Source organism: Chiloscyllium plagiosum, chromosome 6 (assembly GCF_004010195.1).
Source record: "Chiloscyllium plagiosum isolate BGI_BamShark_2017 chromosome 6, ASM401019v2, whole genome shotgun sequence".
In the NCBI taxonomy this organism is placed as follows: Eukaryota; Metazoa; Chordata; class Chondrichthyes; order Orectolobiformes; family Hemiscylliidae; genus Chiloscyllium; species Chiloscyllium plagiosum.
In genome coordinates this window covers 101,567,581-101,587,866 of record NC_057715.1, presented here as the reverse complement: position 1 = coordinate 101,587,866, position 20,286 = coordinate 101,567,581, and the positions used below count along the sequence as shown (strand labels likewise).

The 20,286-nt window shown below is 40.1% G+C and overlaps 1 protein-coding gene and 1 long non-coding RNA gene across 5 annotated transcripts in view; one reads left to right on the top strand and one right to left on the bottom strand.

The window, feature by feature from the left end:
* LOC122550886 overlaps positions 1-20,286 on the top strand; it is a 163,204-nt gene that overhangs the window by 26,879 nt on the left and 116,039 nt on the right. The gene's annotated exons all lie outside the window — the stretch shown is intronic.
* gabra5 (gamma-aminobutyric acid type A receptor subunit alpha5) overlaps positions 1-20,286 on the bottom strand; it is a 112,588-nt gene that overhangs the window by 56,822 nt on the left and 35,480 nt on the right. For all 4 annotated transcript variants that reach the window (XM_043692282.1, XM_043692285.1, XM_043692281.1 and 1 more), the window contains exon 6: positions 14,180-14,262. In XM_043692282.1, coding sequence (XP_043548217.1) covers positions 14,180-14,262 — 83 coding nt within the window. The remainder of the gene's footprint in view (positions 1-14,179; positions 14,263-20,286) is intronic.

The window sequence follows — 20,286 nt, the reverse complement described above, 5'->3', positions numbered from 1 at the left end:
GCTTCAGGCTCTCTGCCTTTATTCCTGATGAAGGGCTTTTGCCCGAAACGTCGATTTTGCTGCTCGTTGGATGCTGCCTGAATTGCTGTGCGCTTCCAGCACCACTAATCCAGTCAGTCTTGGCAACCAATTCTCAAATTTCTATTGTGTTTATTACAAGCCTTAATTGTATTTACATAGACACTGCACAGACCGGCAAGCCTTCTAATATATGCAATTAGATTTCCTCCTAGCTGTTTATAAAGAATCAGGAGACACAATGATGGATTTTTAACTTGCTACAAATGCACTAATTGATGTTACACAACAATGGAAATTAAAATTGGGTGGGTTCTATATGTGCAGTCAATCCACAACACCAGTGTTATCCTAAAGCACAGGTAAAAATCTTCCCTGTGTCTTTATATAATGGCAGGACACAATCTCACCTAACACAATACAGCAGATTGTCCTAAGCATTTTTCACATTGTCTTATAAACCGCACAATTTTTCAGATGTGATAGGACATCTGAAAGTTCCTATTCATCTTCCCTGATTTGTGCACGTGATCCCATCACACCATTTCAGGGAAGAGCAGGGAGTTGTCCCCATGTCCTGACCAAAATTAACTCACAGTTAACATTATAAGGAAATATCCTGGCCATTGTTACATTAGTGTTTGTAGGAGCTTGCTGTGTGCAAACTGGTTCTGCAGTTTCTTAAAGTATCGTGGTGGCTACACTTCAAAGTACAGAAAAGAGTTGGCTGAAAAATGCCTGTGAAAGGCAGTGTCTAAAGCAAGGTTTGCTTTCATAACAATAATGTGCTGTCAACCAAATGTTACAGAGCAAGTATTACAGAAAGTAATTGTTGCACTAGGTGTCCAATTTTCCATAAATCGGAGCCTAGCACATCAGTCTTATTTATGTTGTTTTGATTTGCTGCTTCTGTCTCATTATATGCTCCTCAAATATAATGCATAAGACAATGAATAACTCATTTGCCCCCTCATTCTGCTATTACAACTGCTTTCTGACTATATTGCCATAATACTTCATCTTTCTCATCCAAAAATATATTAAACTCTGTCTTGAATGTATTCAATGACTTATCATCTGCAGTCTTCCAGCATAAAGGTTTCTAAAACTTCACAGCCAGTCAATTGAAGAAATTTATCTTATCTCCTTCGTAAATAACCATCTCTCCTCCCTTATGCTTTCTGTTTGAAGGGAGATGCTCACAAAAATCTTCAGTTTTCCTCTCTCTCTTATTGGTTTTACATTTTGTCTCTTCTTTCCTTCTCTTTTACTCTCAGGTGTGGGGTTATGGATATATGGCAGTTCAAGGAAGGGTTGTATGGTCGTTGTTTATGAGGAGATTGTACTGGAGTTCTGTGATGTTTTAAATCATGGTTAATCATGCTGAAGGGCCACTAATCACTTACTCTTTAAGGAGAGGATTTGATCTTTGAATTACTTACAGTGCTAAAGATAGATTAAGAGGCTAGTGAGATTTGTTTTCCTTTAAAGCGCTTAAACACTACAAAGGAACTCACAGTGATGATAACTAAACCAGAGGGATTTCTAGAAACCAGAATAAGGGTGTGGATCTGGGAGAGGGTGAGAATGAGCTGAAATAGAAGGCCAAGCTGACAGGAAATTTAGGGACCAGGTTTAAATTAATGAAATACTGAAAGAAGAAAATGTGGCTGATGCAATTCTGTAAATCAACCTTGTATATTTTCAGCTGGATATTGGGATCAGCTGTTACAATCTGATTAACATCTTGCCTCTAGTTTCAACTTAATAAACATGAAGCTAGGACATAATTTCTGAAAATTGCAGGGGGTAACTTTATTTTAAGAGTTAAAACACAACGTTGGATTTGTATAATGTCTTTTAATGATCTCAGGGCAATCTGAAATCTTTGATATCCAAATGAACACTTCCCATGTGTACTCACTATTGTAATGTAGGAAAGACAGCACCCCAGAGTTTGTTTTAGATCTCCAGCATTCACAGTTCTTTGTTTTCATTTAATACAAAAACCAACTTGCACTTAGTACACTCTCTGTGTGTTCATGACCAGATAATTTGTTGTAATGTTGTTGTTTCATGGATAATATGAGTTAGGATGCCCAGGAAAATTCTTCTGCTCTCCTTAAGACAGCGATATCTTTTACATTCACCCAAGATAACACAAAGGGGGTTTTAGATTACCACCTATTTGAAAAGGCACTTCTGTTAAAATATCACTCCCTCCATACAGCATTGAAGTGTGATTCCATATTTTGCTTCTCCAGCCTTTAAAATCGGTCTTGAAGTCATGACATTCTAAATTGGAGTGGTACAATTGGCTAGAGATAACTACCAAATTACTAGTGAACTTTTTAGTTAAAGGTGTTTGTAAAATAGGACCATTGGAATATAGGCCATGCAAATCTATTATACTTGATTCATAGAATCCCAACAGTGTGGAAACAGGCCATTAAGACATTGTATCCACACCGACCGTCAGAAGAACACTACACCCAGCCCCAACCCCAATCCAGTATTTCCCACGACTAATCCACCAAGCCTGCACATCCCTGGACTCGAAGGCCAATCTACCAAACCTGCATATCCTTAGACTGTGGGAGGTAACTGGAGCACCTGGAGGAAACCCACACAAACATGGGGAGGATGTGCAAACTCCGACAAATAGTCCCCGCTATTGTGTGGCAGCAGTGCTAACCACTGTGCCACTCCTAATCATTACGTTATGGCTGATCTATACTTAAACTTCATTTTGTACTTTTATTGCCTATCCATTGACCATTTATCCAATTAAAAAACTCTGGCAGTATTGCTTTTGAAAATTTAAGTGAGATGATCATCCACAGGATTAGGGTTGGAAGGTTATCAGGGAATAAAGATTTTAGATTCCAAGCATATCATCCACAATCTTATAGAATAATGGTGCAGACTCAAGAAGATGGAAAGCATACTCCCACTCCTGACTCACAAGTGCTCTGTAATGGCTGAATAGCCAAGTCAGTTTATCAACTGATGCTGTTGAGAGGTCAATATACAAACAAATGGTCTAACCATGGACCATATGCAAAAGATTATAAATTGCAATTCCAGGCTACTTGGTCCAACTGGTATATGGTGGACCTTACTACTTCATACAAGTCTTGATTTGTGAATGGAGTACCATTCAGGTACATGAAGAAAGAAGTGGGGGTATGGTAAAGAGAAGATAACAAATTATCAAGCAGAATTTCTGCAATAAATATTCTGAAAGTGATACTTCTGTCAAATTCTCTACCATTGCCTAAATAATTAAACCACATGCATGAGGTTACTTGCTAGAAATTTGCTCATTTTCATCAGCCTTTAAGCATTAAAACTAAAATGTAATAAATTATATGCCACTCATAAGAAGGTTTTGTTGCTCATTGAGTGAAGACTCCTCTTGATTGGCAGTATATTTGAATAGTTCTCATTCGTATTATTGGAAATAACGTTGAACAGTGAAACTTAAGTTCCAGAGAACTTCCTGAACAGCTCAGAGTTCCACCTCAAATTATTAGTAATACTAACATCTGCAGTATTTTGCTTTTCTTAATAATGATCTTGGCTGACTAAGGGCAATTGCACCCAAAAATAAAAATGCAATCTGGGTTTGTTCAGCACAACTTTTTGGCAATCCATAACTAAGCTTCTGGAAGATTTTTGTGTCTATCTGACTAAATGTCTGTGGTCTTGGCAATTGTCTTTTATGGGTGACAATGTAATAGGTTATTCAATTGAATCAAAGAAATTCTGAAATAATTTGACACTGGTCGTGGCTAATGTTTTTCGCATTTGGTAGTGATGAGGAGTAATCCTGGACAGATAACTTTCTCATTGAACCTAAATATGGCACTTGAACAGCTGTCACAGCTGATTTTGAACAAGAGACCTTCCAAGTCCTACACCTTTATATGACTCTGGTTGAGGTATGTACCCAATAGGGTAATGGAAGCTCAAAGATTTTTTTCAATAACTCCTTTAGTACTTGTAAAGGCAGATCCTCAACAGTCACAGTGCAAAATGTGCTTCTGCTTTTGTCTGCAATATAACTATTGATATGCATTCAGAATATTGAGAACATAAGAACAGAAGTATACCATCTGGCCTCTTGAGCCTGCTGTGCCATTCAATAAGATCGTAGCTGATCTTTCTAGTGCTCCACTTACCCGCCCACTCACCATAATCCTTAATTCCTTTGCTATTCAAAAATCTATCTATCTTTGCCTTAAAAATATTCGGTGAGGTAGCCTCAATTGCTTCACTAGACTTGGAATTCTACAGATTCACAGCCTTCATAATTTTACGTGTTTCTATAAGATGTCCCCTCATTCTTCCAAATTTGTCCCACTCTACTCAACTTCTCCTCATAACAAATACTTCTTCGTACATGTTCATACTGCTTGCATTGTGTGTGTTTATCTGCTTAAATGCGGATTGTACCATGCCATTGATGCTAGGTAAACTACCACTGTCATCTCAGTGATGTGGTTAAATCCCCAGGACCTGATCAGATGTACCCAGCACTCTATGGGAAGCAGGGGAAGTGATTGCTGGGCCCCTTGCTGAGATATTTGTATCATTAATAGCCACAGGTGAGGTGCAGAAAGACTGGAGGTTGGCTAATGTGGTGCTGCTATTTAAGAAAGATGGTAAAGAAAAGCCAGGAAACTATAGACTGATGAGCCTGATGTTGATGGTGGGCAAGTTGTTGGAGGGAATCCTGAGGGACAGGATTTACACATATTTGGAAAGGCCAGGACTGATTAGGGATAGTCAGCATAGCTTTGTGTGTGGGAAATCATGTTTCACTAACTTAATTGAGCTTTAGGGAGAGGCTGAATAGGCGGGGGCTACATTCCCTGCAGCATTGGAGGATGAGGGGTGACCTTACAGAGGTTTATAAAATCATGAGGGGCATTGATAGGGTAAATAGACAAGGTCTTTTCCCTGAGGTGGAGGAGTCTAAAACTAGAGGGTGTAGGTTTAAGGTGAGAGGGGAAAGATTTAAATGGGACCCAAGGAGCAACTTTTTCACACAGAGGTTGGTTGAAGTTACTGAGCTGCCAGAGGAAGTGGTGGAGGCTGGTACAATTACAATATCTAAAAGACATCTGGCTGGGTATATGAATACGGAGGGTTTAGCGGGATATGGGCCAAATGCTGGCAAATGGGACTAGATTTATTTAGGATACCTGGTTGACATGGATAAGTTGGACTGAAGGACCTGTTTCCGTGCTGTACATCTCTATGACTCCGTGATTCTACCAAGTCAACCCTCTCACCTCTGAGGAGTCACTGAAAATATACTCTGAGAGAGTTCTACCATTATCTTGCCAGGTCTATGATTCCTTTTAAAAATTTTAAATCACTTCAGTATTCACTGCTTTATCATCAAACTTAACCGTGCTGTTGAAGTTGAGAAATAATCAAATGTAGGAAAATTAATTTGCTTGCCTATTGTATTTATTCACAGACTAAAGGCATTCAAATTAATTATTTTAATTAACATTGTATTTTCTATTGCTGCTTGATCAAAATGATAATCAGAAAGTTTTGCTCAAAGAATATGTTTCATTCTGCAGATTTCTGTATTTTTGAGGCCATCCCTTCCCCCTCCCTCCCGCTTCTCTAGTGAGCAGTAGAAGGAAAGGGAATCTTTCAGAAAATAGCCACGAACAGAGACCTCAATGGCAAGTCAGACATTTTATAAACAAGATAGGTTGCTATTTCAGGCCATCAGACCAGTGATATCCAGAAGTTAACAGTGTTAATTGCCCTTTGACCTTACTGTATATTTCCACTCATTTACTTTATCTCTTGCAGATTTTCAATATTTATCATTTTCGTTTGAGCTTGTGTAGTTGCCTTTTTTAAACTTAACCTTCGTAGCCTGTGAACATTTAATCTCAGAACCATCCTTTGCAATGAGGCTTTTCTCGTGAAAGCTAAGCTAATCTTCCAGTCCAGTTTTAACACCCATGAATTTAGTCTTTTGAACAATAATATGATCTCCAACCCACATTCCTGCATGATAAACCAGAAGTGTGTTGCTGGCTACTGCTGCACTCCCTCTCCCTAATTCTGGACGGCTAATCTTGACTGTGAGTTTTAAGCAATATTGTAGACACTCCAAGTACATCTAAATGGCAATGTGAATCACCCGCATCTTGCATCCAGGTAAAAATGCTGATTAATTATCATTGAGACCCAGAGTCTCAGAGGCACAGAATGATCATAGTGCAGTTTGGGTTATCGTGCCTGCATCAACTCTATTATCTTGTATGCCTGTATTATCTAGTGCCAATCTCCTGCTTTTTGCCATATCCTTGAACAGCATAACCATCCAAAGAAACATTCTATATCGTATAGAGTGCTTCAATTGAACCTGCCTCCACTAAATTTCTAAGAAGTGTAACAACTCACTGTGTGAAAAAGTTTTTCTCATATCACCCTGACTTTATTTGCACAACATTTTAAATGTTTGCCCTTATGTTCTTGGTTCTTTTACAAGTGGAAACGGTTTCAACCCTTTCTACTCTGTCCTGCCTGCTCATGATTTTGAAAACCTCAATTAGATCTCCTGTCAGCCTTTTTCTCTCCAAGGAGAACAATCCCAACTTCTTCAACCTATCTGCTTGGAAGTAAATGGACAGTTTAAGGTACAACTCAAAATTTTGAATGTTTTTTTGTTCTGTAGGCTCAGTTTATCCACTGCTGAAACACATGCTCCTGCATTGTCGCCAAGCGTAAATACCTCATACCTTCTTCCGCATGAGACAGGCTGGGATCGCTTAACAATCAAGCCATCCAGACTTGTTGTCAAGCAGACTTCAGAATGGATCATATTATCCAATTTTAATTTTAAAGACCACCCCCCCCCCACCCAAAGTAATCTGTTAACCCTCATAATTGTAACATCACCATCACATGTAATAATTTCAAAGGCACAATTGTCAATAGAAATATGAGCTTCCAGAGCTTTCAAAACTCAACCTTTGTAATGGGGTCAGCTGCCACAGCAATCCTTTGGAGATGTCAGCAATGAACTCCACTGAAACTGTAACTATGAAAGCTATGTTTTATTTCCAAGCTGCACCAGATGACCTGACAATCAATGCACTTCAACACCATGATTTTGTTTTTGACTCTGATTCTTGCAGCCTTTAAGTGGCTGCAGATTTAAATAACTTCAGATAAGCACTTTTAAACAAAGGTTGTCCATGCTTGAAGAACATTACATCTCCTTCTTACATCTTTGACGCCGACATAGCAGTTACGACCCTAGCAATGGCTAAATGTGGTAAACTCAGCACTGTTTGCAAATTAACCCTGGTTAATGTATGCACTGATGCAAACCCCTCACCTTTGCCCAACTAGAGAAAATTTTTATCAGCCAGAAATGGAAGAAATCTTTTCATGGAGGGGGGGGTCCTTCCAGCCTTTTTTAATGGTCTCCAGGTTCATTCCTACTCCAATTCGATCTCTCTACATCCATACTCTTCAGCCTCGAAAAACCGTTTGTCCTTGTTAAATCCTTCTCTGAATTGTATATGTTTGAGTTATAACTAATTCCTTTCAACACCAGTAGAAACATTTAGACAATGTTTCTTCATGTGATTGTGCTCTCAAACCAAGAAGCAATCTAGTGCCTTTCTAGCATTGTACCTTCAATAAGGGAACCAAAACTATACACAATAATCAGGGTGTGGTCTCACTAAAGCCCAGTTTAATTGCAAAAGATCTTCCTACCCCTTAAACTATAACAGCTAATCTGTCATTTGCCTTCCTAATTGCTTGCTGTAAGTCTGTGCTTTTTCGATGATTCGCACACAAAAACACACAAAAAATCTGCTTTCTGTTCTTCATACCAAAGTGGATAATTACATCCTTCTCCACATTGTACTCATCTACCAGCTTCTTGCTTGATCACTTAGTCTGTGTAAACGCCTTTGCAGACCAAGTGTCCTCACAACTTACTTTTCTCCCTTGCTTTGTATTGTTATAAAACTTGGCTACATTACACTTCATTCTGTCATCAAAATCAGTAATATAGATTTTAATAACTGAGGTCCAAATACTGTTGGCTCAGCACTCAGAAGTCATCCTGAAAATGAGCCTTTTATTCCTCCCTGTTTTTTGTCTAATAAACAATCCACTACCTATACTAATATGGTCTGTTACCTCAAATTTATTATCCCTGAACTAGTGCAGCATGTGGCATTTTATTTCAATACCTTCTGAAAACCTAAATATATTACATTCATCAATTCCCTCTTTAGCCAGCAAGTTATCCCCTCAAACAAAACCAAATAGACTTATCAAATATGATTTCAATTTCATCATATAGTGTTTACCCTCCCTGCGATTTAACACTCTTGCATCCCACACCACTCTTTTAACCATCTGCAATCAATTTATCCCGAGACCAATTTGAAGGTGACACAGTCATTTCCACAGGGATTAAAGCATCTGAAGTTCTTATTTGTAATGTGTCTCCTAGCTCCTTGAAGTTCCTCAGCAGAAGCACATCCCTGGTTCCACCTGTGTAATTCTTTCCTTTGGAGATCATAATAATAGGGCACTCCTCATCCAAGTTCTTCACTAGCATCAAGGGGATGTCCTGAACCTTGCCACCAAGCGAGCTGAATTGTTCAGAGTAACAGGTTGGTTATGGTGCAAAAAGAGGCTTTTTGGCTCATCGTGCCTGCAGAAGCCCTTCAAATGAGCATCACTCCTGAAAGCATCCTGCTTTTTCCCTATACCATTGTCCACCATAACTGTCCAAATAATAATTGAAATCCAGCTTTCAGGACAACAGACAGCAGTACCTATCCCTGTGACTTTATGTTCCTCTATTAGTATCACACTCCCCTTTGGGCACCCCACATAAATGTGTCTTTCATTTGATCAGAGGTCCATTTGATCATTCTTACTGCACTCTATTTGCCTGCTGGTCAACTCTCGAGGCACCTGAGCTATTGTATATGCAGTCCTCTTATCTGACAGATTTGCAGTCACAGACTCTGACCAAATCTGAATCATGACTTAACCTAAGGGGTTCCTTGAAAGTTTAAAAAAATCCCTCCTACATTGGTGAACTGCACTAGGTGGAATCTCATTGCCTTCCTGTGGAGAACTTATTCTGACTAAGTTCACGCACAAAAATACAGATCCCAGCATCTGCTGTAATTAGCTCCTGCAAAGGTACAGATTGGATGTCTTGTGCTTCTGCCTCTTGTGGCCCATAAATGGGCAATTGATGCCCTCTGAAAGGCCTCATCACACTGCCACTGGAATCACCCAGTGGCTGTATTCTGCCTGGTGTTGCCCTTGCAGGGAGCACAAAAGCAAATGATGTGTTTGCTTCTGGCCCTCTGGGGGCAGGGACTGTGTGTCTGATTGAAGAAGTTGGAATCAGGGTGTGGGGGTGGTGTATGAAATCATAGAGTGGACGGGGGAGGGGAGGGGAGAGGGGGAGGTGAGGTGTGCTTGCTTACAGGCCCTGCCCTTGCTGCTGACACTCCCTATCCACAGACCCTCTTTCTCGATCACTGACCTGCACTGCGGGTCCTCCTTGATTCAAGGCTCTAGATGGGTATAATATTAACCTCTCAACGGCACGCGAGGCTGTCTCAGTCACACTGTTCTCTCACGTTACAGATGTAGCACTCTCTGTAGATACTATCGACCATCTCACTTTGTGCTTCATATTTAATTAGCATTTTGTATAATTAAGTTACCTAGTTTATTTCACTTTTTAAACATATGCAATTATTTCAACTGATATTAATTATTAATTACATGAAAGATTATTTATAGGCCTCTAGCTTGAAATATTTATCGTGTCAATTTCACACAATTACAAATGTTAAAGTCAGAAAGGAGATTCATCTTCCATCAAATTCGCAGGGTGAAAGTGAGGACAGCAGATGCTGGAGATCAGAGTCTAGATTAGAGTGGTACTGGAAAAGCACAGCAGGTCAGGCTGTATCCGAGGAGCAAGAAAATCAGCGTTTTGGGCAAATTCCCAGTCTTGTTTTCAATTTGCCATTCTCTTTTGTTGAACTTCAGTGAATTTGCAAACATTGTTCACTCTGCACAAAGTTTTCTTTATGTATTGCAGCTTTTCATCACCTTTCTGCAATCCTTCTACATATTCATCTGAAATGTCATCTGCTGTTTCTTCAAATCCCTTTAGTATAATTTTGTACTGAAACTTTTTACTCGCCCTCATTGTGGGGAAATTAAGGCTCATTCTTTTCAGACATTTTTGTGTTCTTTGCCACTTAGATGGCAGCAAGTATATGGTGGTTGCATGCACCACCCCCCTCCCTACCCCCACATCCTGATTCCAACTTCTTCAATCAGATACACAGTCCCTGTCCCCAGATGCAAACAGAACAGGATTTGCTTTTGCAAATTCACACGCCACCCTATCTTGGAAACATGTTGCCATTCTTTCATTGTTGGTGGATTAAAACTAGAACTCCCTTCTTCACAGCATTGTGGGCATCCCTACACACCAAAGATGACCACAGTTCAAGAATGGCTTCTGCCGGGCAATGTATACTGGATGAAAGTAAGGACTGCAGATGCTGGAGATTAGAGTCAAGATTAGAGTGGTGCTGGAAAAGCACAGCAGTTCAGGCAGCATCCGAGGAGCAGGAAACTCGACATTTCGGGCAAGAGCCCTTCCTTGGGATTGATTCCTGATGAAGGGCTCCCACCTGTAACGTCAATGTATACTGGGACTTGCCTGTGTGCTATATCTCCTGAGCAAATAAACAATAAAGCAAAGTAGTCCCATTTTTTCACTTCACCTTGACTTTTCTCACAATCTACAGATTACACTTCTCTCATCTGGACATCATGTAGATTTCCCATCAAAATGAAATCAAACTGAGCCTATCGATTTTTACGAGACTGACACGGATACCACAGGAATCCAGATTGTGGAGAGTCTAGGAAATCTTTGAGAAAAAGTTTATTAAGTCCAATTATTGCTGGACCCAGGGATTCAAAACCAAGGAAGAGTGGGATTGTGTTAAGTCTTGAGCCAATGTATGTTCCTCAAACAACAGAAGCAGGACTGATTAAGTGGTCATTTATCTTTTTGCTGTCTGTGGGACTTCATTAGACATACATTTGAGGTTGCGATTAAACATATATCATCTCGACAATCTTAAAGGTGCAAAATAAATTCCTTTGCAATATCTTCAGCATATCTTTGCCCATAGTTGTCATCCTCTGATTGGATGGACAATATAATCCCCTTCAAACCTAAAAATGACTTTAAAACGTAATTTGTTGGATTTGAGGGATTTTGGATTGTTATAAGCAGTAACTTGAAAAACAAAGGGACAGAAATATGTTGCAGGAGGAATTACAAATCAATATTGGATGAACTGTTTGATCCTGATATTCCATTTCTATTGCAACCATTGAAAATGAATACTGGGCATGTTGTGTGGAAATGCAAATTGATTTAATACTAACTATTTTGCCCCATCTCTCAAGATGGATTTCAATCGCAGGTTCATTGTGCATTGACTTATCTCTGCAAAGTTTCTCAACAGAAACATAGAATCTAGCAGCAGGAGTAGCCTATTCAGAATGATGGTGGCTAAATTTCTATTTCAATACCACATTCCTGCTTTTTCGCCATTCCCTTTGCTACCTGAATGAGGAGATTCCAATAGAAATATGTGTTATAGATGTTTACCAGGTGCAATGTCCATTAAAAAAAATGATGGTCTTGTCTCACCTTTTGATGAGTAAACCTCTTGTTGATAAATGAAAATGCATACAATGAGCAGGAGTAGGCCATTCAGCCTATTGGACCTGCTGCATTATTTAATAAGAACATGGCTGATCTGATTGTAACCTCAAATCCATATTCCCGCATTGGCTACCATTCACTCCCTTGCCTGTAATGAATCTCTCCACTCCTGCTTTAAAATTATTTAAGAACACGGCTTCAAACATCTTACCTGAAAAAGAGTTCCTAAATCTCTTAACCCTCACAGAATTTTTTTTTTTGCCTGATCTGTTTTAAATAAGCAACCTGAAATTTTGAAACAGTGACCTCTAGTTCTTGACTCTCCCACAAGAAAACAATCCTTTGTCCATGCAATATGTCAAGACCTCAGGATGTTATATGTTTCAATCATATCATCTCTTACTCTTCTGTACTCCATTAGAAGGGCCTGTGCCCGAAGAAGGGCCTGTGCCCGAAACGTCGAATCTCCTGTTCCCTGGATGCTGTGCTGTTCCAGCAATAAAGTTTCAACCTTGATCTCCAGCATCTGCAGACCTCACTTTCTCCCCTGTACTCCATTAGATGCAAGCCTGGCTTGTCCAACCTTTCCTCATAAGATAACCCACCTATTCCAGGAATTAGTCTGGTAAACCTCCTCAGACCTATATCCAACACATTTACATCCTTCCCTAAATAACATGACTGATACTGTATATTGTTTTCCAGTGCTCTGTGGAAGTGATAATAATCTATTAATGCACCGAATTATGTGCTGTATTTTTGTGCGTGAACTTAGTCAGAATAAGTTCTCCACAGGAAGGCAATGAGATTCCACCTAGTGCAGTTCACCAATGTAAGAGGGATTTTTTAAACTTTCAAGGAACCCCTTAGGTTAAGTCATGATTCAGATTTGGTCAGAGTCTGTGACTGCAAATCTGTCAGATAAGAGGACTGCATATACAATAGTTCAGGTGCCTTGAGAGTTGACCAGCAGGCAAATAGAGTGCAGTAAGAATGATCAAATGGACCTCTGATCAAATGAAAGACACATTCATGTGGGGTGTCCAAAGGGGACACTAACCTTTTCTGATTTAAGCAGTAGAGCACCCAGAACCCTCAGCATTTCAGAGGTCTACAGTCTCTCACCATTTCAATAATGTGCTTTGTTACTCTTTCTGCCAAAATGGACAAGTTCACATTTTCCAACATTATACTCGCTTTGCTGGAATTTTTTCAACTCATCCAAATTATTTGCAGCATCCTTATTTCCTCTTCGCAACGTATATCCAGATGTATCTTTGTGTTTCAGCACATTTGCTAACCATATTTTCTGTCCCTTCACCCAAGGCATTTATATAAATTGCAAAATATTTGAGGTCCCAGCGCCAGTCTCTGCGTGATTCCAGTGAGTACATCATGCCTAGCTGAAAACGACCCATTTATGCTTCCTCTCTGCTTCTTGTTAGCCAGCCAACTTTGATCCATGCTACCCACTATGAGTTTTATTTTTCACAATAACCTTTGGATATGGCACTTTGATTTCAAAGCATTTGATGCAGTGTATCTGTTGAATTCCCTTTATCCTCTAAGAACTCCTGTGGATTTTATTATGCATTCATGGGATATTGGCATCACTGGTTAGACAGGGATTTAATGCCCTTAGTGCTCTGAGGGCAGTTAAGAGTTGATCACATTGTCATATGCAGGTCAGACCAGATTTCCTTCCCTTAAGGATATTAGTGAACCAGAATTTTTTGTCACAATTGACAATGGCTACATGGCCACCATTTGGTCAGCTTCTTATTCACTATTTTTATTTAATTCAAATTTAACTATTTGCCATGGTAGGAGTTGAGCCCACATCCCTAAACTCATTCACCTGGAGTTCTGGATTATGGATCCAGTGACCTTACCACTACACCACTCTCTTCCCATAAAAAAATTTAAACCTGATTTCCCTTTCACAAAAGCTCATCAGTTTTGCTTGAATACTTTGACCTTATACAAGTACTTTAGCCTATTGAGTAATAGCTTCCAACTTTTTTCCCGATGATGCATGTTAAGCTCAGTGACCTGTAGTTCCCTGCTTTCTGTCTCCCTTTCTTTACATTCGACATCCTCCATTCTAGTGGAACCTGACCCAAATCAAGAGTGGTATGGAAAATGATAATCGATGCATCAACTATCTCACCAGCCATGTCGTTCAAGAGATGTAAATAAGTTGGACGAACTTCACGCAGGATGACTATCTCATCCTAATTTAGGTCATGAAACTGTCTAGCCCCTGATCTTTACAACCGTGGCGCAAAACAATTAATAATCTGCTCCTGATGCTCACTGATTTTATGCTGTTGTGTTTTCAACAACAATTTCAAATGCACTTACAGCTTCCAAATTTAAGGGGGCAAGCATGAACATCCATAGGAAAATCTTCGAGTTGCATAGGACACTCGGCAGAAATGGTTAACCTGTAAAACAGAACATAAAACCCTAGTAATGTTCCATTCAATCCAAAAATAATTGTGTAGTCACTTGAAGGTGGTGGATGGTAATGTCACTTGAATGCAATAATGTGAATGAAAATAATCAGTAATTCACTGACTCATTCATCTACAGCATTAATTGGGATTTAGCACCCAATCAGATGTCCTTGTAACCAATAGCCAAATATGAAGTAACATGCTTAATACAGTAATTACAAGTTAAGATGTAATAACAAAGTGTTGAGGAACTTCTTATTATTATGTAGGCTGTGATGAATGATAAATGAGGTTTTAAAATGAGTTAGGGAACCAAGCAAAAATGAAAATGAGAAATAACTGTTTTAATTAATTAAATATTCCCTTTCTCAGCATCAAATTTACTGGGTCATTCACTATTGCTTTCCAGATTAGACATGACAGATTTATTCATAGTCATAACGGAGGTTGTTTTTATGTTGACTGTTAGCAGTTTTGAATCTACTTTTTCTCTCAGTAAATAAATGTTATTTTGTACAAATAAGTTACATAGTCCAGGAAGAAAACAGACTAAGCAGAATTGAGCTGGTCATGATCTTGCAGCAAGAAAACTGCAATGATGGTAAGGGCAGGTAAGATACAGGGCTTCAAATTTGCTCTGGTTTGTAGTCTCTTCAAGTGTGGGTTCACTAAATCCATTTACAGGCGTTGAGCATATATCATCTCTCCATTCGATGTCCCTGTGCACGGTGGCACAGTGGTTAGCACTGCTGCCTCACAGCACCAGAGACCTGTGTCCAATTCCTGCCTCAGGCAACTGACTGTGTGGAGTTTGCACATTCTCCCTGTGTCTGCGTGGGTTTCCTCCAGCTACTCTAGCTTCCTCCCACAGTCCAAAAATGTGTGGGTTAGGTGAATTGGCCATGCTAAGTTGCCCGTAGTGTTAGGTGTAGGGGAATGAGTCTGGGTGGGTGGCGGTTCGGTGTGGACTTGTTGGGCCGAAGGACCTATTTCCACACTGTAAGTAATCTAAAAAAAAATCAGTATTAGTGAAAACAATTGTTAACACAAATTACATTCCATGCAACTCGAACTGTGGTGGATTTTTGAAGATACAACATGCTAAAATGATGTGTGACCCACAAACTCAGCCTGACCCAAGGACAAATTAATCTAGTCATTTTGGTTGCTAATATATAGATTTTCCAAGTTTTTCCTTGAATTGCTGAAATTCAGATGACCTCTGTACCTGGTCCTTATTCTCCAGAGGGTTATTCTCTCATTAGAGGGAAACAATTGGTGGTTGTTTACTCTGTGGGTCATTATCCCTCAGGTAAGGGGAAAGATTGAGAAGGAGGAACTTTATTGTAACCTCAGCTGATACAGGAATTGAACCTGCACTGTTGGCATCACTCTGCATCACAAAACAGCCCTCCAGCTCATTTAGTTGACTGACCCCAATGTAAATAGGGTCTATCTATGATTTAAATAATTTTCTGTCCTTTGAAATCAGCTCATACCCGGGTGGTGAATTTGGGCTGTCATTTTAAATGCTGAATATTACAATAATCCATTTTCAGCTGTATTTATCATGGTACACCAGTTATGGCTTTAACAAATTTGAAGCACGTTTTTAAACAAAGATTGTGAAAATACAGCCTGTGTTCATGCATGTTCTGCATTTACCAGTTTGCAAAAAAATGTAAAGAAACTCAAATAGTGAGCATAGCATGGTTTTAGAACATAACTATGTAAAAATAGCAGCAGAAGGTGGTCAGGGCTAACTGACCTCACCAACTGATCCAAACATCACTTCAATCTCAGCAACCCACTCACCCATCTACTTACTCACCCCTAATCTCCTCACGCAATCTCCAATCAACAGAACACACCCAACCCATCTACTGTACTTACCTCACCCATCAGGCACTCACTAAACTATTCACTCACCCATTCCATGATGAGTTTTTTCGCAAGGAAATGGTGAGATTGCCTTTTAAGGGGGAATTATTGCTTGTTAAATGCCTGGTTGGCTTTTGGTGTAGGTAGGAGGATGTCCTGAGCCAAGGGAGTAGGCAGCATTAAGGCTTTGCATGATTTGTGGTCTCAGGCTCAGGGTTAGTGACATTAATAATCGGCTTTCTCTATTATCAAACTTGCCAAACAAGCTGGACTTAATATGGAAACCAAATCGCCAATTGTTCCAAAGGACCTTCAGATTGGACACTGCACATCAACATCTCAGAGCATGGTCCATGGGTGCTGGCCACATGCACATCATACCCACAGACGTTGGCATCCAAAATGTGCCAGGCTCTAGTAAGCCTCATGGCACAACTCCAATCTACATATGAGATGTTTCTGCATTTCAGTGCTGCCTCTCAGGCTGCACCAGCAGCCATGATCGTCATGCTGCAGGGAGGGTACTTTGTGCTCAGAGTCAAGGACCCAGCTCATGGAGTGGACCAGGCTGCAGCTCCAAGCTCTTTGCTTGCTGTCACAGCATACAGTCTCATACAGTGAGCCTTCCTGATGGTTGCAGAATCTCTCCCTTGCATTGCCTTGCCTTTTTGCTCCTTAGCTAGAGGTACAAGGCACATATCAAACCTGTCTTGCTTTGCCATTTAGCACAGGTACAAATGAAATAAGCTTGCCATGAGTGACAGCAGGACTTGTCAATTCAAGATGGCCTTTATATCTAGAAGACTGATATAAGGATGCAAAAGTTATGCTACAGCTTCACAAAATCCTGGTTAGACCCGAGTCCACCTCTGAGTACTGAGAGCAGATCTGGGCACCACACCTTAGGAAGGATATATTTGCCTTGGAGGAAGTACAGCATAAGTATAGAAGAATGGTATCTAGTCTTCAGGGTTTCAGTTATGAGGAGAGATTGCACAAATTAGACTTGTTTTCTATGGAATTTAGAATGTTAAGGAGTGATCTGATTGTTGCCTTCAGGTTATTAACAGAAAAAGACAGGTCAATAAAGATATTTATTATGAACTAGGGGGCATAGTCTACAAGTTAGGGCCAGACCATTCAGGAGAGTTGCTCAGAAGCACTTTTTTTAATAGAATCCCTACAGTGTGGAAACAGGCTCTTCAGCCCAACAAGTCCACACCATCCCTCCAAAGAGTATCCAACCCAAACCCATTCCCCATTACAGTATTCTACATTTACCCCTGACTAATGCACCTAACCTGATCACTATGGGCAATTCAGCATGGCCAATTCACCTAAACTGCACATCTTTGGATTGTGGGAGGAAACCAGAGCACCCGGAGAAAACCCATGCAGACACAGGGAGAATGTGCAAACTCCATGCAGACAGTCGCCACTTCTGCACACATAGAATGGAAGATGTTTGGAGCTCTATGCCATAAGCAGCACATGTCGTTAGATCAGTAGTTCATTTTAAATCTGAGATAGATAATGTTTTGTAAAACAAAGGTATGAAGGGATATGGTCCAAAGGCAGGTGTATGGATTCAGGCCACGGTTCAGCCATGATCTCATTGAATGGCGGAACAGGTTCAAAGGGCTGAATGGCCACCCGTTGCTATGTCCTTCCTTCAGGGGTCCTGGTACAGCAAGTCAAGGGCAGATTCCAATACCGGTCCAGGGGCTCAGAAATGGCCAATCTGTCCCTCAGAGCAGTGACAGTCAGGGTAATCCCCACATTAGGGGTGAGAAGCGCAATGTTGGGTAGCACACTAGCCGTTTTGACTCTTTCTGCCCTGTTGGGGGCTCTCTTCCTTCCGGAATGAGAGAGGGGGACAGGTTTTAAAGGAAAGTTGGTGGCTCAGCTGTTACTTTTGGTGCAGGTGGGGAGGTGACCCAAGAGAGTGAGTAGGCAGACTTATGTGGTGAGACTGGATAGACTGCATTTGTTTTACCTGGAGCAGAGGAGGCTGAAGGGGGATCTGACTGAGATGTACAAAATTATGAGAGGGTAGATTCTGAGAATCTCTTCACCATGTCAGACATGCTTAAGACCAGAGGATGTAAGTTTCATCCAGAGGGTGGTAGAAATCTGGAATGTGGACCAAGGCTAAGCCAAATGCAGGTAAATGGGATAAGTGTAGTTTGGTGTTTTTTGGTCAGCATAGATATGGTGGGATGAAGAGCCTGTTTCTGTGCTGTATGACTCTATGAATCTAAGAAAGGTATGAGGCCATAGGGTCTGTCCAACAAATGGAAGACATTTTGGGAGTATTGGAGGAGCAGTGTTGTCGTATGAAACCAACTTAAAGGCGTTAGGTTGTGAGGACAGGGTTGCATAAACTTGCTTCGTATTGCCTTCAGTATAAAGCTTGACAAGTGATCTAAACAAATGATCATGAGAGCCAATGATTATGGAGAAACTATTTCCTCCAGTCAGGATCAGAATAGAAGGAGACACAATTCTAAAATTGGAGTAAGAGCATCAGGAATGAAAACAGGAAGCACTTTTTCGTACAAGTGAAGCGAATACTGAATTCTGTTCTCGAAGCGGCTGTGAATAGTGGAAAAACTTAAATTTTCCAGACTGCGATGACTTGATTTTAATGAGGTCAGATTAGCAAGGGATGAATCAAAGGCAGACCAATGGAATGAAGGTAGATTCAATCACGACCAAATTGGGATTCGACTCCCCTAATCAGCAAGTGTGAGGGACTAATTAGCCTCCTCCTGTCTCTGTGTTATTTTGTTCCTATCAAACTTCTAATTTCAATATTTTGCTGATGCAATTCTGAAGTCACTTAGATCATTTCACTGGCTCAGTTTCATATCATTTGTTTAAGGTGTCTACTGTTCTGTGCTTTACTATGAGTTGTATGCCACTGAAAAGCTGTGTAACAAAAAGCATTAGATGCATTACATCTTGAGGAGGTCTGTGACACATAACTAGGATAACTGGAAACAGGAAAACATCAAAATAAACTTTTTTTTTAAAAATAGGCAGCCAACCTATCATATTCCTCAATTTGCTTTTTCGAAAAAATATCCAACTGTGCCTTCAAGCATTTCTTTTGCATTGTCACTTCAATGCTGGTGGCATTTCTTAACTGGTGTCTTTTGGGTGAAAAAGGTCTCTATCTCTTCACTTCTTACTCCAAATCCCCTCTCATGTCTTTTGGTATTTGAGGTCTGTATCACAGGAGGCAGTGTGCCTGGATCAGTTGTATTAACTCTCTGTAATATGTACCATTCAATCAGTAGAAACAAGGTGAAAAAGCTCCACAGAGGTCAGTACCTTGTCAACAAGTCACCATTTAATTACACGTGCAGTGTACTTGACACTGATCCGGCTTCCACATAGCCAGCTCTCAGAGTGAACAGAGCCTCTGACACTCTGCTTATATCTGTCAGCCAGAGCTCCCTGATTAGACAGGATTATCAGCCCCAATCAGGGAAATCATATTCTATGAGATCCACTTGGATGACCTTGTTACAACCATTACACAACCTACACAGGGCATTTCCTTAAATTCTACAAACAGTTGATAATATATTCAGATGTCACTGAATATTTCATAGAGGGTGTTTATTTGGCAAAGAAACATTGCCACAGTTGGTAAGTAACATTTCAGGAATTCCAAGTACTGTCACCTACTCCAACTCTCACATGTTACTATTGATCTTTGTAATCCCCACGTTCAACTTTACTTACCTGATTGTGGGATCATTCCTTGATTTAGCTAAATGTCTTCAAATGTGGTTATTATCCTTCTGAGTCACATAAGCTTTAGCCTGCTGCTGACTCTGTACTGCATAATGTTACCTATGACTTCAAGCTGTTTAATCTAGTTGCTCACATTGCAAACTATCAAGTACATTTAAAGAAACTCCTTACAAGCCTTCAATTCCCCCTTTATGGGAATGGAAGATTATAGTTACAAAGAACAGGTTCAAATGAACATAGGATATTTCACTGAAACAGAAAAAAAATAGTTTGTAATGCGGTGGTCTGATAAAAATCAGATCGCTGTGTTTGCTCTTGAAAGTAAAATACCTCTTATATGCTAACTTACAACATGGATCTGAGATG